The following is a 17,706-nucleotide window of genomic DNA, read 5'->3' as shown; positions in this document are numbered from 1 at the left end:
CGACACAGCCATGTAAAACAAGCTACCCGACATAGTCAATGAAGCGGGGATTTAAATACCGCCTACTTCATTAAAATAGAAATGGTGCCGTTGCTGTGCCAGCTCAGCTGATCGTCGGCACAGCGCGCGAGTCAAAATGCGTATCGGTTGACAGGGAAGCCTTTGTCGACCGCTCCCTTATGCCTCATGAAACGAGGTTTACAGAAGCGGTCGACAAAGGTGCTCCCTGTTGACCGATCCGCATCTTGACTCACACGCTGTGCCAACGATCATCTGAGCCAGCACAGCACGGCAGCCATTTTTATTTTAATGAAGCGGGGGATATTTAAATCCTGGCTTCATTGACTATGTTGGGTAGCTTGTTTTACATGCCTCTGTCAGCAGAGCCATGTAGTCTAGACGTACTCTTAGAGACTAACCACAAATGTAAATGGGATAATGAGCTTTCATGGTGTCAACTCACAGAGGCAGGGCCCAACAGGGTTGTGGATTCACTTCAAGACAGAGTCGATAGGGATATTAGTGTTTATTAATCTCACTACGTCACTACTATTACAGGCTTAATACTAGCAGATGGTTACACAGCTACCACAAAGTAATACGCCAATAAGCACAGGCAAAACAATGCATGAAAGAGTAACAGGCACTTGAAAATGCTTAAGCCCCTCAGTTTGCAGGGAATCTCATTCCAGTTACCTCGCACCAGGCTGCTGTGGATGTGGTTCCAGCTGTGGGGATCCAGGACACCCTTCGAGGACTAGGTCCCTGCTGAGACTCACAGAGGTGTGAGACCCCCAGTGATTTTATACTTTGGCTGTTTAGTGAATGTGTGTGAGTTGGCCCATTGCCACACTCAGGCTGTGTCTAGACTACATGCCTCTGTCGGCAGAGGCATGTAGATTAGACAGATCAGCAAAGGCAAATGAAGCCGCGATTTAAATGATCGCTCTGCTCTGCATTGATTAAGCCTCAGTCGAAGTATTATGTCCAGTTCTGGGCACCACATTTCAAGAAAGATGTGGAGAAATTGGAGAAGGTCCAGAGAAGGGCAACAAAAATGATGAAAGCTCTAGAGAACACGAGCTATGAGGGAAGACTGAAGAAATTCCCTTGTTGAGTTTGGAAAGAGAAGACTGAGGGGGGACATGAGAGCAGTTTTCAGGTATCTAAAAGGGCAGGGCTGGCCTTACCATGAGGCGAACTGAGGCGGCCAGTGCGGGGGGTGCCACTAGGACCCAGAGGCATTTTAAGTTGTTAGTTCTCCTTTACTGGGGCAGGTGGTAGAGCAGTGCCACGAGAGGAGTAGAACAGGAAGGAGGCAGAACTGAGACCTTTCAAAGTTTTGGCCCAAACCAGAGGATATGGGGGCATCATTTGAGCTCCCTGCCTCAGGTGCCAAAATGTTGTGGGCCGGCCCTGTAAAAGGGTCTCACGGCGAGTGTGAGGGGGAATTGTTCTCATTGGCCTCTGAGGACAGGACAAGAAGCAATGGTGTTAAACTGCAGCAAGGGAGGTTTAGGTTGGACATTAGGAAAAAGTTCCTAACTGTCAGGTGTTAGACCTTGGTTCAGTGATGTGATGTTAGCCTCAAGGGTTAAAGCCGACTATCCAGTGAAAACTACTGGATGATGGTGAAACAAATGATTTTTATTAAGTGGTCAAAACCAGCAATTAACAAGTAGGTGTTTGAACTAGCAATTGCTTAGTACTTTTACAGCGTAGAAAAGCTTGGGCACAATTATACCCAACTGATTACAATTCTTTGATTACAATTCACTTATATCAAATCACTATCCCTAATTCGCCTAAGACAACGCAGCATACAAATAAAAAATACAAAAAACAAAGCCAAAATAATGATAATAAAAGAACCGTCCAAAGCCAGCCCCTTTATGGTTATTTTAGGACAGCTGGTGGAGTTAGTTATAAATCTACTTTTACAACTTAACAACTCCGGGGCTTCTATTTCTAATACTTATACTTAACCTAAATACAACACTACTATGCAACACAAAATTATACAATTTACACAGCGTGGTTAACAGAACTTAGATACACTTTACAGAATTACACAGTGAAATTAACACAACTTGACTATTAATTAAACCAATAACTAATACATTTAAAGCAATACTTACAAATCCAGAAACGATAACGACACAAAGACACACTAGAACTCGGAGCATGCTCAGGACTCGTGCACCCCTATATTTGATTCGAAGGGTGGGGAGGCAGCCTCAGGGTGATCAATCCTTTAGCCAGGCAAAAAAAAGACACGTGCCCTCAATACACGGAACCTCCGTCGAACAAAGGGATTGAGAGTCTTTTATACAAAACTTCGGTGTCTGTGCCATGCTAGGGTCTGCATTTGGCAGGGCCTGATAGGCTAGTGATGAGGTAGTATGACAATACTGCCCTATAGAAATTTTCGTGATGTATGCGTGATCCCCTCGTGGACAGGACCAGATGGGGCATAGTTAGTGTTAGACAATTATGTTTTATTACCCTATGTTTACTTTTTCCCTTGCCCCTAAGACTGGTCAAGCTACAGTCAAATGAGGCTTATCATAGAATCATAGAATCATAGAATCATAGGACTGGAAGGGACCTCGAGAGGTCATCGAGTCCAGCCCCCCGCCCTCAAGGCAGGATCAAGCTCCGTCTACACCATCCCTGACAGATGTCTATCTAACCTGTTCTTAAATATCTCCAGAGAGGGAGATTCCACCACCTCCCTTGGCAATTTATTCCAATATTTGACCACCCTGACAGTTAGGAATTTTTTCCTAATGTCCAATCTAAACCTCCCCTGCTGCACTTTAAGCCCATTACTCCTTGTCCTGTCCTCAGAAACCAAGAGGAACAAATTTTCTCCTTCCTCCTTGTGACACCCTTTTAGATATTTGAAAGCCGCTATCATGTCCCCCCTTAATCTTCTTTTTTCCAAACTAAACAAGCCCAGTTCATGAAGCCTGGCTTCATAGGTCATGTTCTCTAAACCTTTAATCATTCTTGTCGCTCTTCTCTGTACCCTTTCCAATTTCTCCACATCTTTCTTGAAATGTGGCGCCCAGAACTGGACACAGTACTCCAGCTGAGGCCTAACTAGTGCAGAGTAGAGCGGCAGAATGACTTCACGAGTTTTGCTTACAACACACCTGTTGATACAACCTAGAATCATTATCTGTAAGCACTATCTAGTCATACTCACCTCCCTATTTTTTTTGGCGCCTGTGAGTCCCAGAATGCCTATAAGATCAAATTCCATTCACAAAACTGCATTGTGCTGCCCATGCTCCTCTGAGTATCTGGGTTTTGTGTGAGGGGCCTTGTGTGGCAGGATGGGCTATACGCGAAGGCCGTGGACAGAAAAAGCCTGCTTTACAACATCAGGGTGGTCAAACACTGGAATAAATTGCCTAGGGGGGTTGTGGACTCTCCATCACTGGAGATATGTAAGAGCAGGTTGAACAGACACCAGCCAGGGATGATAAAAAAGATGCATGGCCCTACCGTGAGGGCAGGGAACTGGATTTGATGATTTCTCAAGTTCCCTTCCAGTCCTAGTGTTCTGTGATTCTATGAGTCTATGATCTTTTAATTAAAACCCAAACTGATTTGGTCAAAACATCCAAGTATTCCAGTTTGAGTCTGTTTTGAAAGAAACTTTTTTTTCATTTCAAAAAATAAGTTTTGATCACAGGAAGTTGACCTCCTGTGTTCAGAAAAGCAGCGAAACTCTCAGCTTCATTGTCGCAGTAGCAAACGCCACATTTGCATCAGCAGCTAATGTGCTGTCACTGTTGGCAAATGTGTAATTCCCACCAATTTATCTGCAAATCTCACGTCCTATTCTATATGCCAAGTGTTGCAAACAGCGTGTGGCTTTCTCAGGTGTTCTGTGCACTCAGAAGGGTGGGTCCAGTCTCTCTCTCTCTCTCTCGATTTGTAGTCTTTCAGGTGACATGGAGCCATCAGAAAAGATCAAGTGGTGCAATTCTGCCTCGCTCTCCATGGGACCCTTTTTCCATCGCCTGGTCCTTCTATCCCCGCCCATTCCTCCGTTTGTCATGCTCGCTGGGTGTGCTGGGTGCCATGGATCCCTGGTTTAGGGTGACTTCTAGTCCATGCACTTTGTGATAATAAATGAAAGACAGCTCTACGTTAAATAAACAACTCAACAGTGAGTAACCGATGGGCAATTTAACATTTATCTTCGTTTAGTACATTCCATAGCCCATTGCGTCAGGGTGGGGATTGGGTCGGACACGGTGTCGTTCCGTGTGGTGGGGCCGCCCAGTGGGTAGCCAGGAGCCTGGTGCCAATCCAGGCCAGGCTGTTAGGTAGCCGGGCACCCACCCAAACTGGCTGTGAGTTCTGGAATAGATTTCACCACCCTCCACGCAAGTGCAGACTCCTCCAGCACCCGAACAGCCTCAGCGCGGAGTCACAGACAGCCCCTCCGTCTCCCGTCTGTCTCGCCACCACTGTTCTATATTTGTAGAAAATCTTGTACAAAGTGGGCCGGGTGAGGTGTGCAGAGTATCATTTTTGTTGGGGATGTGACGGGTGTTGGCTCTGAACTTGTATTTCAACCCTTCACTCCTAGGAGACGCCAGCGGAGGCTTGGCCAGCCCATGGCGTACAGACCACTCCAGCAGCTGAGTAGCGCGTGGCCGACCATGGGCCTTGGGAGGGGCCAGTCCACGTTGGAGGAGCCTTCCTGGGGCGCTCAGAGCAGCTGGGAGCAATGGCTCCTGCCTGCAAAGACCCAAGTCCAGCCTGGACAGGCGACTGGCCCAGTGACTCCAAACGCTGCCTTGTGGCCGTGCTTCTCCACAGCCGGAACAACGGGATTCCCTTTGTGGGAGAAGCTACCCAGGCCGGGAACCCTCCGTTCTGTCCTCACTCCTGCCTCTCGCCTCTGAGGAGGGGATCCACAATCCACTGACGTGGTTCAAGACCAACGCGACCCGTTTCCTTCTTGGCTAAGGCAGCCGATCCCCTACGAGATCCAGCCAGGGCTGGGGCACCATCAGTGGTAAGGCCGCTCTGTTTTTCAAAGGACAACTGGAGCCAGTGCAGTGCCCATGTAGCCTCCCAAGAATGTCTTCACCTCTGACAGTGTCGTGCTTTGGTAGTAAGAAAGCAAGTCCCCTTGAGTGTCAAGCCCTGGGTGGTCCCAGGCAGAAAAACAGCCAGCAGGGCTGTACTTGTTCTGTCCGGTATCTCACCAGCAGCCAGAGCACAGAACTCAAAATCAGCCGCAGAATCTTTCAGAGACGTTTCAACATCTTGAGCCATATCCTGCATTCGATCTGATACCGCCCCGCGAAATAAGCTCCCACTCTCAGATAATCTACACGTCTTTGTAAGGAGTGCATCGCTGCAACTGCAGCTTTCCTGGCAGCAAACTCTCCGTCTGAAGGAGGCCGAATTCTTTCTGCAGTAAGTTCACTCCACACATAACTTGTTTGCATAACGCCAGCCTCTCCTTTCCTGTTTTGGTGACAGTTGTTTGCTGCACATGCAAAGTCTTTCACAGTTCTTCAGTCTTGCCCACATGCAGCTGTCCATGGTGTTCCTCGTCTCTGATGTGCTTTGTGCTGTCCTGTCTTTCTCATGTTTGATTTTGTTTGGAGGCAGAATCTGCTTCTCCACAAATCAGGCCGACGAGCTTGCGTTTCACCGCCACACACGCAGTCCTTTGTCCGTTTTCCATGGAAAAGACGACACTCCATGCCGCCTTCTCTTCTTTTGCTGGCAGAAGCCATTTTTAATTTGAAAAGGGCTGGAATCTTCATCTTCCAGCAGCCGCCTGCCTCAGCAACCCGTTGGCCATGAGCAAAGCCAACATGTGCCACGATGCTATCACAGAAAGTAACCTCCCCCACCCACCCCACCTGTTGCAGCTGCCCCAGCCAAACCAGAGCTCAGGGGCTGGCCAAGCTGTGGCTGCCGCTTCCTCCCTTTTCCTGACACCCCACAGTGGGAAGGGACTCGTGGGCTCCCCTTCCCTCCCGCACGCCTCCTTACCTGACTTCAGGGGGAGGAGTTGATGGCGTCTGGCGGGGGCGGGATGCTACAAGAAGCAGCTGTCCAGCGAGGTTTCCTGCTGCATCCACCTGCGACACTATTGGATTTTCCTAGGCCCTTGCAGGTTCTTGTTGCACCCACAGGTGTGTGTTTGCCCCCAGTTCTGTGCAACCTGCCCCGGGGGGTGTCTGATACAAACTTGTGCTTTGCTGATCCTGTTTGTGCTACTCACGTGCCGGCGACTCCGTGAAGAGCTGTGCCGCATGGACGCTGGCCCAAAAGTGAACATCTGAGGAATTCTGGAAGATCCCTTCGCACCGAAGAACCATGGATTTCCCTCCCCCTGGGCAAGATTATAAAAGGGGCCCTAGGGGCTCCTCCACTTGTCCACACTCCTGCTGTTGAATTCAGAAGCATCTTTGCTGAGGACAGAGAGCGAGGACGGAGCGTTGACCCGCCCTGACATGGGATGTAAGTTGCAGAACTGACTGTGGTTTCTAAATCAGATTCTGTACCACATGACTGGAGGATGGCTAATGCGGTGCCAATTTTTAAAAAAGGCTCCACAGGTGAACCAGCAATTACAAGGCAGTAAGCCTTGCTTTAGTACCAGGAAAGCTGGTTGAAACAGATTTGTCAGGTGCAGATGAACTTAATCTCCTGGGAAAAGGTCAACATGGTTTCAGTAAAGGGAAATCAGGCTTCACCAGTCTACTAGAATTCTTTGAGGGGGTCCACAAGCCTGCAGACAAGGGGGAGCCAGCGGATCTAGTGTGCTTACGTTTTCAGAAAGACTTTGACAAGGTCCTCACCAAAGGCTCTTAAGCCAAATAAACTGTCATGGGCTAAGGAGGGTCCTTTCCTGTGTAAGTTAAAAGATAGGAAACAAAGGGTAGAAATAAATGGTTATTTTTCAGACTAGAGAGATAACTAGTGGTGTGTCTCCCCAGGAATCTGCACTGGGACCCGAACTATTCAACATATTCATAAATCAGCTGGATTAAGAGTATAAAATGAGGTGGCAAAATTGACATGATACAAAACTAATTGAGACAGTTAAATCCTAAGCAGACTGCGAAGAGGAACAAAATGGGATGACAGGGCAACAAAATAGCAGGTGACACTCAGTGCTGATCAATGCAAAGTAATGTACATTAGAAACAATCCCCACTACCCATATACAATGCTGGCAACTAAATTAGCTGTTACCACTCGAGAGATCTGGGCGTCATTGTGGACAGTTCCCTGAAAGCAGCTTCTCAATGTGCAGTAACAGTTAAAAAAAAAAACAAGCAGAATGTTGCAAATCCTAAGGAAATGGATAGAGGACAATAAGACAGAAACTCTCATATTGCCTCCGTACTCATCCAGCATGTTCAGGAGTGTGGAAAAGCTTCCATACGAAGAGACATGAATAAGACTGGTGCAGAGATGAGTGAGGATCAGTAGGATGGAGGTGTACAGGTATGGAGAAAGGAAATAAGGAAGTGGTTGTTTGTTTATTTCTTGTAACTCAAGAACTAGGAGTCATTAAATGAAATTAATAGGCAGCAGGTTTAAAACTACCAACAGAAAGTATTTCTTATGACAAAGCTGAATCAACCTGTGGAACTCCTTGCCAGGGGATGTTGTCAGAGGCAAGACTATAACAGGTTCAAAAAAAGCAAGATAAATTCATGGAGGTTAGGTCCATCAATACTTATGAGCCAAGAGGGGTAGGGAGGATGTCCCTAGCCTGTTTGTCTAAAGCTGGGAATGGGTGACAGGGGAGAGATCACTTGGTGATTCCGGGTTCTGTTCATTCCCACTGGGGCACCGGGCATAGGCCACTATTGGAAGACAGGACACTGGGCTGGATGGATCTTTAGTCTGACCTGGTATGGTCATTTTACGTTCCTATGTTTTTATGGCTAATTCACACTAAGGGAGAATGCTCCCCAACTAGCACCTGTTTGTTTTGGGGGAGCTCCCAACAGATCACCCCATCCAGGGTATGTGAGGATATGGGGCACAGGTTGACCCTCGCTGGTCCTGGACTCTCTGGTCTGGCAACATCTGTGGTCAGGCATCTTCAGGGACTCCAAGATCAGAGAATCTAGCAGCTGGGTGCAGAGCCCAAAAGAGGGCTGATGGCCAAGAGTGGAGCCCAGCCGGGGCCAGGGGCCAGCAGCAAGATGCCCAGAAACCAGTAGCAGGGAAGCTGGCAGCTGGGTGTCGAATCTAGCAGGGCGCCTGGCAGTCTGGGACCAGAGATGGAATTTGGAGGCTGGCAGCAGAGGGGCCAACATTCACCTCCCCGTGTTCGGCAAACTCTTTGGTTCAAGACCTATCAGGTCCCAAGGGTGCCAGGCCAGGCAGGGCCAACCTGTAGTTCTCCAGCAGACAGCATTAGTGACCCTTCGATTGCAACTCCAAGCCAAGAGCTCACGGCACTTTACAAATGGGTGAATTTGGACTGAGGGGCAGGCTGGTATTGGGACAGAAAGACAGACACAGAAAGTTTGTGCCTGGCTGAAAGTCCCCTGTCCACGTGAGTAAGAGCTGCAGGGTTAAACCAGGCCCAGACCCCAGATTACTACGTGCTCACACCCTGCCCTCAGCTTTAGAACCCTTTTTGTAAAGCTTGGTGCTGGCTTTGAAATCCGCTCTCAGCATGGCTCTGAGTGGGATGTGCCCTGTGTCCTCTGACTGGGCCCCACGGTGCACCTTCTGCTCTGCACCACTCACCAGACATTAACCCATTGTGTGCAGCCAGCTGGAGAAGCCTGGAAACTAGGGTGAGGGGGCACATGAAAAGCAGCCAATAGGAGAGGGGTTGTGAGGAGCAACCAATCAGGGTGGAAAAGCTGCACAGCTGAGCAGGGTGAGTGGATCCCTGGAGCTCAGTGAGGGAGACTGGCTGCCTTGAAGGCAGAGGGAAGCAGCACCCTGGACAGATCCATACCGGTCAGGAACAGAGGAGCCGGAGGAGATATTTGGCTAGGAGAATGTGCTTTGATTGTGCTTTGAGACAAGTGTAGAGCAAAATGAGGAAAGAATAGCGATGGGTCATGGGTCGATAGATAAGCCCAAAGCAGACTGTGAAGAGCTTGAAAAAGATCTCACCAGACTAAGTGATTGGGCAACAAAATGGCAAAAGAAATGTAATGTAGATGAATGTAAAGCAATGCACATTGGAAAAAACAATCCCGACTAGACATACAAAATGATGGGGACTAATTTGGCTACAGCAAAGCAAGAGATCTTGGAGTCACTGTGGACAGTTCTCTGAAGACATCCACTAAGTGTGCAGCTGCAGTCAAAAAAGCAAAAGGAATGTTAGGAGTCATTAAATAAGGGATAGAGAATAAGACAGATAATTTCTTATTGCCTCTGTATAAAACCATGGGATGCCCACATCTTGAATACTGCGTACAGATGTGGTCGCCTCATCCCAAAAAAGAAAGGTTCAGAAAAGGGCAACAAAAGTGATGAGAGTTTGAAAGGGGTCCCATATGAGCAGAGATTAAAAAGACTGGGACTTTTCAGCTTAGAAAAGATGGGTATGTCTACACTACCACCCTAGATCGAACTAGGGTGGTTAATGTAGGCAACCGAAGTTGCAAATGAAGCCCGGGATTTAAATATTCCGGGCTTCATTTGCATCTTGCCGGGCGCTGCCATTTTTAAAGCCCTGATAGTTCGGACTCCGTGTCCGCGGCTACACACGGCACGGAGTACGTAGTTCGGATTAGGCTCTCTAATCCGAACTACCGGTACACCTCATTCCCTAAAAATGGCGGCGCCCGGCAAGATGCAAATGAAGCCCGGGATATTTAAATCCCGGGCTTCATTTGCAACTTCGGTTTCCTACATTAACCACCCTAGTTCGAACTAGAGTGGTAGTGTAGACATACCCGAGGAGACTAAGGGGGAGGCTTACAGAGGTCTATAAAATCATGACAGGTGTGGAAAAAGTGAACAAGGAAAAGTTGTTTACTTGTTCCCATAACAGAAGAACTAGGGGTCATCAAATAAAATTAATAGGCAGGAGGTTTAAAACAAAAGGAAGTTTCTCTTCACACAGTACTCGTGGAACTCCTTGCCAGAGGAGGTTGTGAACACCTGGACACTAACAGGGTTCAAGAAAGAACTAGATAAATTCATGGAGGCGAGGTCCATCAATGGCTATCAGCCAGGCTGGGTAGGAATGGTGTCCCTGGCCTCTGTCAGATGATTCCCTGTTCTGTTCAGTCCCTCTGGGGCACCCTGGACTGGTCATGGCAGACAGGGCACCGGGTGAGAGGAACTTTCATCTGACCAATCTGGCCATTCTTATGTTATTAAAAATTAATACTTTTTTTTCAAAATGGGCAACAGCGCCTCCCTTGACATGATCGGAAATGCGGATGAAGGTGGGACACAAGCCCTAAAAGGGGCGTGGCCACCTGTCATAGTTGTACGGTGATGAATGCTGTCGAGGTTACACTACTCTCCACCCTGTAGAAACCCAAACTGGCCCTCGCCTCAGTCTCGACAGGCTGTGGGCTGCGGTGTCCCCCATTCTGGATCTGGCATTTGGTTCTTGACTCTTGGCTCATTTCCTCGGTGCTGCCCACACCAGACCCAGCTGTAGCCAGTCGGCAGAACTCTCGCTTCCACCACTAGGCCAGACTGCACATTGCCCAGCTGGCGCCAGGGCTGCTCTCACCACCAGGCCACACGCCCTGCGAGCTGTGCAAGGAGTTCAGAAGTTCTCTCTGCCGTGGCACCATTACCCCAAGCAGCTGGCAGGCATCACTTCCCATTTCTATTTCAGGCCAGAGAGGGTCAGAGGGAGGCCCTCACCCGGCAGGCAGCGGAAAGGACCCAGGTGCCAGTGAGCAGGGTCCCGGCTCTGTGCACAGGCAGAGAATGGCGAGGGAGAATGTATATGAGAAGATGGAGGTGTCGGAAGCTGCTCCCCCACTAAAAGGTAAGCACACGGGCTGCACCCGACCCTGGGCCCCCGCTGGGCTCTCCTTGGCCTTGCAGTGTCTGGAGGAGCATTCTGGTGCCTCTCGGCTTCTGGTTTCAGCAAGTCACCCCCATTCCTTCCCTCTGCCCTGTCCCTGCCGGAGCACTGGCCTCTCTCCCTGAGCGGCTGGGGCAGGGCAGCACTGGCTGTGTTAGCAGGGAAGGGGCTCCCCTGGCGCGGGGAGGGGGGAAGGGAGCCTGTTCCTCCAAGGATAAGGAGCAAGTGGATCTGGAAGCTCGGAGACAGGCACAAGGCTGTTTCCCTAAAGCTCCCAGCACAAGGGGCCCCTCTCGGTGCTATGGCCAGGCAGGTGTGAGCTGGGTGAGGCCTCCCCTGTGGGTTTCTGTCTGCCCTGTGGTGTCCGTGCTGCCAGATGCCATGGGCCAGCTGTTCTGCTCTGAGCACATGGAACTGGCCTGGGAAGGTGCAAGAAGGGCAGGGAGGAGGGGCTGAGGAGGTGGGGAGGAGGGCGGGTGAGGATCCCAGGGGCGGGAGGCAGCTGCAGCCAAGCACGGAGCTCAGCTGGGCTGTCTGCTGTGACAAAGGGACACTCCAGGCAGAACAGTCGCCTGCGCTGGGCCACGGAGAAGCCCCCCTCAGAATGTGTTTTCATAGAGGCTGAGAACTGGAAACTCAACACATCAGTGAGAGGCAGCTTCCCCCTGGCGGTCCCAGAAACACGCCCCACGGGGAAGGAGCGGTACTAGTTAATGCCTGAGGTCCAGACCGGGGGACGCACCAGGCTGAGATTTTCAGAGAGCAGAGAATCTGATGGCCTTGTGTCTCCCAGCAGCTGCTGTTCTCCTTGGGAAGACCACACCGAGCACACTTGCCTCTGTCTACACATAGGTCCTGGATCCCATGCAAATCTAGTCTTCATCCTTTAATGTGCAAAGGAAACACTTTGCTGGCTTTGCCCTGTGATTCCCCCCTTGGCTCTCTTGCTCCCAGCATCCTGGGGTTGGGTCTTGGACAGGGATGCTGTAGAAAGGCCCTTCGGAGCACGCTAGTGCTGTCAGCCCTGCTTTTCAAGTGATCCATCCCCTGTTGCCCATTCCCAGCTTCTGCAAACAAGGACTAGAGGCACCATCTCTGCCCATCCTGGCTAACAGCCCGCAATGGACCTGCCCTCCATTAATTTATTTAGCTTTTTCTTGAACCCTGGTCTAGTCTAGGCCTTCACCACATCCTTCTGCAAGGAGTTCCGCAGGTTGGCTGTGTGTTATGCAAAGCAATACTTCCTCTTGTTTGACTTCTCTTGAAAAACGTAAGTTCTCCTTCATTTCATTTCCTCTTTGTTTTGGTTTTTTATAAGTTGTTTCTGGTTCCCTTTGCCATATAAAAATACTCAATGGGCTTAGACTGCACAAGCCCTAAACTTCAATCTCAAGAAATGTGTCTGCAGGGAGTCATCCTGCTGCTGGACCTCTATCACAGGAAGCCTGCCTAGCACTGGAGTCACTCCTCATTGGGGAAGGGCCAGCTTTCAGAGTCAAGTTCAGGTGAGGTCGGACCTTATTTGGCCTGATTCAGCTGTTGCTCTTAGCCACAGTCACGGACTGACTGGCATGGTGGGAGGAGGGGATCAAGGAGAAACAGGAATGTCAGGGTACAAAATACATCGGAAGGAGAGAACCGGTCATGCCGGGGGAGTGACACTATATGTGACAGAATCCAATGAAGAAAAAGTCCTAAATGAACCAGACTGCAGCCTGGACTCTCTAGGGACAGCAATCCCATACTTGACTGATGAGACTACAGCAGTAGGGACTATTCGGGTGTGTCTACGCTGCATCCGTAGCTCCAAGCAATCTACATAAAGTGAGCTATGCAAATTACCTAGAGTACTTTGAGTCAATTTCGAAATAGCTTACTTTGAAATGTGGCGCTGTCTACAGAGCACTTATGTCGAAACGTCCCTTACTCCTCGTGGAATGAGGCTTATGGGGACATTGGCATAGCCACCCTGTTATATTGAAAAATAACAGCCGTGCTCAAAAGACATGGAATAGCTATTTCGAGTCACCTCTGGTATCCCGATATAGCGCTGCAGCTTAGACAGGCTTACTGAACACCTGCCCAGGAATGCTCACAGAGATCAGAGCGCCGGTAAGAATGAAAAACTAGGTAATCGGTGATTTCAGCTATCCCCCCGTTGACTGGGTACATGTCACCTCCAGGTGGGATGCAGAGATGAACTTCCCCAACACCTTAAAGGTTGCTTCTTAGAGCAGCTTGTCCTATTGATTTAGTCCAAAGCAGAGCACAGGATCTGGTCCAAGAGGTGAATACAGATCAGCTACTTGAGAACAATGACTGTACAATAACTAGATTTAACATCCCTAGGGCAGGGAATATTCCACAGCGGCTCCAGAAAGTTAGTGGAACAGAAATTGAAAGCACCATGCCACAAGTGACTTCCCTGCAACCTGCATGGAAACTGTTCAAGGAAAGCATAATAGCGGCTCAACTCAAATGAATGTTTCAAACTTTAAAAATCTACTAAGGAAACCCAAAAAGGGCCACTCTGGCCAAAGCACAAAGTACAAGAAGCAGAAAGAGACGAAAAAGTGAAACAAAACCTAGCAAAAGACTCAAGAAGCAATAGCAATTTTTTTTTCAAAGTCCATCAGAAGCAGGAAGCTGCTAAACAACCGGAGCGGGAGGGGGCTGGATGAACGAGATGCTAAAGGAGCCCTCAAGGGTGATAAGATCATTGCGGAGAAGCTGAATGAATTCTTTGCTTCAGCCTTCACAGCTGAGGATATTGGGGAGATTCCCACACTGGAGCCATTCTTTTTAGGTGACAAATCTGAGGAATTGTCCCAGATCGAGGTGTCGCTAGAGGAGGTTTTGGAACAAATTGAGAAACTCAACAGTGACAAGTCCCCGGGAGCAGATGGCTTTCACCCAAGAGTTCTGAAGGAACTCAAATGGGAAATTGCAGAACAACTAACTGTGGCTTGTAACCGATCCTTTAAATCAGCATCTGTACTAGGATGAAGGTAAGTGTACAGCTCTGGCCATGGCTGGCTGAACTGCGGCAAAAGCCAGCAGGGAGCTATTTAAAGAGCCAGCAGGGACCCGGGTTGTGATAGGACAGGGCCTATAAGAAATGTTAAGTGACTTTCCTCACTGCTTTTGTACCAAATGCCTGGAGGGCAGCTAATGTGATGCCAGGATCTGAAAAAGGGGAAATAGGGAGGTGGCCAAATTTGCAGATAGTACAAAACTATTCAAGATATTTACGCCTCAAGCAGACTGCAAAGAGTAATAAACAGATCTCACACAACCAGGGGACTGGGCTACAAAGTGGCTGTTACAGTTTTCCAATGTGCCTTACTTTGCATTCATCAACAGTGAATGGATGAAATTCTGTATTGATAAATGCAAAGTAACGCACAGTGGAAAACAATCGCACGTATACCTATAAAATGGTGGAGTCTAAATTAGCTATTGCCAGTAAAGAAAGAGATTTTGCAGTCATTGTGGATTGGTCTCTGAAAACATCTGCTCTGTTTGCAGTGACCATCAAAAAGCCAAGAGAATACCAGCAGTCATTAAGAAAGGCATAGAAATTATCATATTGCCTCTATATCAATCTGTAATATGACAAACCTTGAATACTGCGTACAGATGTGGTCATTCTATCTCAAAAATATCTATTAGAATAGGAAAAGTTCAGAAAGGGGCAACACGTTAATTAGGGGTTTGCAACAGCTTCCCTGTGAACAAAGATTAATAAGATGAGGACTTTTCTGCTTGGAAAAGGGACAAGCATGGGACGATATAATAGACGTCTATAAAATCACAACTAGCGAGAACACAGTAGATAAGAAAGTGATGTTCACCTCATTGCATTATATAAAAAGAAGGGGTCACATAATGAAATGAATAGGCAGCAGATTTAAAACAAAGCAACAGAAGTATTTCTTCGCACAACACAGTCAACCTGTGGAACTCCTTGCCAGAGGATGTTGCGAAGACCAGGACTTTAATAAGGTTCAAAAAAGAACTAGATAAATTCATGGAGGTCAGGTCTATCAATGGCCATCAGGCAGGATGGGCAGGGATGGTGTCCCTACCTCTGTCAGAAGCTGGAAATGGGCAGTAGGGGAGGGATCACTTGATAATTCCCTGTTTTGTTCATTGCCTATGGGGCACCTAGCTTTGGTCACTGTTGGTAGACATGATACCGGGCTAGCTGGACCTTAGGCCTGACCCAATATACCTCTTCATATGTTCCTATGCAATATGAGGTTAACTGATGTTAGATTGGAGGGTGAGAGTTACCTTGGTCGGTGGCCTGTGAGCTGTAATTGTTCATGGATTTCTTTCTTCTTCTCATTCCAGGAACTCTTCCAGAGAGATCGGTTCCTTGGTCACAGAGGACGAGAGGCATCACCCCAGCGGTGCTACTCCTGGTCCTGGCCCTGGCCTCCTCCCTCCTCGCTGTGACGCTTCTATGTAAGTTCAGTGACCGCCCCGTGTTTCCCCCTTCCATACAGGCCAGCTGGCTCCAGTGCGCAGGGGCCGCCCCGTTCTCAGCAGCATGGCGCCCGCATTTCCGGCTGTCCCTCCAGGAACTCTCCTGCTCAGGGCGTTGGAATGGCGCTGTGAGATCTTGCCCTGGGGTTCGACAGCAGCACAAACGTTCTAACGCTACCGATGGCCAAGCCCTGGCACAGTCGCCTAGGGAGGCCGTGGTCTCCCGCGCTGGAGGGGTCTCAGGAGGGGTCAGACAGCCACCTCTCAGGGGTGGGCGCGGTGTCCTTCGTCCTGCCCCAGCATCAGCTCCCTGGCTTCATGCCACGTGTGGCAACCCCGCCTGCTTGACCTCGCTCCGAGGGGCACGCTGGGTCCCTGCCTGATCACGTGTCACCAGCACGAACCTCAGCCCAGGTGTGGCCCTGGCGCCACTGGAAACGTCCACCCGCCAGAGAGAGGCCAGCCCAGGGGTTCGGGCCTGGCCTGGGAGTGTGGGGCTGGTTTAACTCCCTGCCCGCCACAGAGCCCCTGCCCTGCAGCCCCCAGCCCCATCTGGCAAGAGGGGTGTTTGAGTGGGGAGCTGAAGGAGCAGAGGGGGGAGGGCCCCTCTTCCTGGGATCACTGAGGGGGCTCTGGCAAGTGTGACTGTTTGCAGCACAGGCAGTAAGGGGCTGTCACTGGGGATTAGCTTTTGTCTGCTCTCTGAAGCCTCCCTCTGGCCGGGGTCTCCCAGCGTCCTCAGACGCACGTAGCTCTTGGACCTCCAGCAGTGCCCGCTGCAGTGTGTCTCAGCCCCCTTGGGGAGGGGGCCATCAGTCTCAGCACTGCAGGGCCCTCCCCTCCCAGGGAACACCCAGTCCCCCTCTGCCCACCTTGCCTCAGGGACCCACGGCCAGTCTTCATCTCGCCCTGCCTCAGGGGCACACTGTGCTCTGACATGGCCACTCACCACTGGCAAGGGGGTGGGACCTGCTGCCTTTGCCTATCCTGGCTGCCTCTCTGGCCAGAGCTCCCAGGCTGCCTGCCTTCCACAGCCCTGATCTACCTCCAGCAGCCAGGCCCCTCCTGCTCTCCAGCCAGAGCCAGTCTCCCCTCTCGCCCTGTAGGAGCCTTCTTCATACAGCCCCCAGCGGGGCCCTAACTAGCAATAACCGCCCTCCTCAGGGCCAGGGCAGGCCAACGCCCAGCCTGTGAGCACAGCAGGCCGGGGTGGGGCTCCCTCCGTAGGGGCCGGGGAAGGCAGCCTAGCAGTGACAGGGAGGCCGGCCGAGAGCGGGAAAGGGGAGTTGGACTGTGAGGGGAGCGTGGGCAGGAGGCGGGTGCCGCTGGGGGTTTGCTTTGTGTGGGGCTTGCTCACCGCCCCGGCCTGTCCCAGCCCCATGAGGATGCTCCTAGTGAGAGCGGGAACAAGCCCCACGGGCCATCCCCCCGGTGGGAACAAAGGCGGCTGCTGGTTCAGTGTAAATCGAGGTTGCGCCTCTGCAGTCGATTTCCTCCCCCTGGGCTGGGGCCTCAGCGGCATTTGGGCTCCTGGTTTGCCCCAAAATCGCTGGCAGTCGGGTGCCTGGACACGGGCGAGGGCCTGGCCTATGGAGAGCAGCGAGGGGGTGAGAGGCGCCGGCAGCAGAGCCGGCAGGGCCGTGGGCGGGCACTTGGACGGGCACGGTGCCAGGAGCAGGACTCAGCCCCACAGGGCCGGGCGCTGCAGGAACGCGGGTCGGAGAACGGCAGAGCCAGCGGCGGGGAGGGGACACGAGGGGCAGCCAGTCTCGGCCCCGCCCAGAGGCAGGTGTCAGGGGGCTGCTGGTCCCTCACTCACATGCACTAGTGGGGGGGTTCCCCTCCCAGTGCAAAAGCGCGGGGGTGGGTCTATGAGAAACCAGGACCCTGTGATTGACAACCCCAAGGACCAATGGGGAGAGGTCAGTTTGATTGACAGGGCGGGTTAGCCAATGAGGGAATGACGCAGCTGGAGAGAGTCCCGTCCTCCATGCCCCATATGAGCTGGGTCAGGCTGAGGAGGGCCGAGCTAAGGAGACAAGAGGGAGCTGGGCGGGGCCACGCCGCCAGAGACACGGCCCAGCCGCAGGGCCTGTGGTGTCTGACCCCACCCAGGCAGAGGGCTCCAGCCCCCTTGGTATCCCCCAGCCAAAGAGCTTCCCCGACCTCCGCAGGCGTGTGACCCA

General features: G+C 50.9%; 2 protein-coding genes across 2 annotated transcripts in view; both read left to right on the top strand.

Moving 5' to 3' along the window:
• The window catches only part of LOC142829725 (C-type lectin domain family 4 member K-like), a 197,788-nt gene that overhangs the window by 66,024 nt on the left and 114,058 nt on the right, over nucleotides 1-17,706 (top strand). The gene's annotated exons all lie outside the window — the stretch shown is intronic.
• Nucleotides 10,717-17,706, top strand: part of LOC106731420 (uncharacterized) — a 29,723-nt gene continuing 22,733 nt past the window's right edge. The window contains exons 1-2 of the mRNA XM_089777709.1: nucleotides 10,717-10,990; nucleotides 15,386-15,499. Coding sequence (XP_089633835.1) covers nucleotides 10,930-10,990; nucleotides 15,386-15,499 — 175 coding nt within the window. The 5' untranslated portion in view covers nucleotides 10,717-10,929. The remainder of the gene's footprint in view (nucleotides 10,991-15,385; nucleotides 15,500-17,706) is intronic.

The sequence above is a fragment of the Pelodiscus sinensis genome, chromosome 4, assembly GCF_052426305.1.
Source record: "Pelodiscus sinensis isolate ZL-2025 chromosome 4, ASM5242630v1, whole genome shotgun sequence".
NCBI classification, from domain to species: Eukaryota; Metazoa; Chordata; order Testudines; family Trionychidae; genus Pelodiscus; species Pelodiscus sinensis.
Note: the sequence above shows the minus strand (reverse complement) of the source record. Positions and strands in the feature narration are given on the sequence as shown.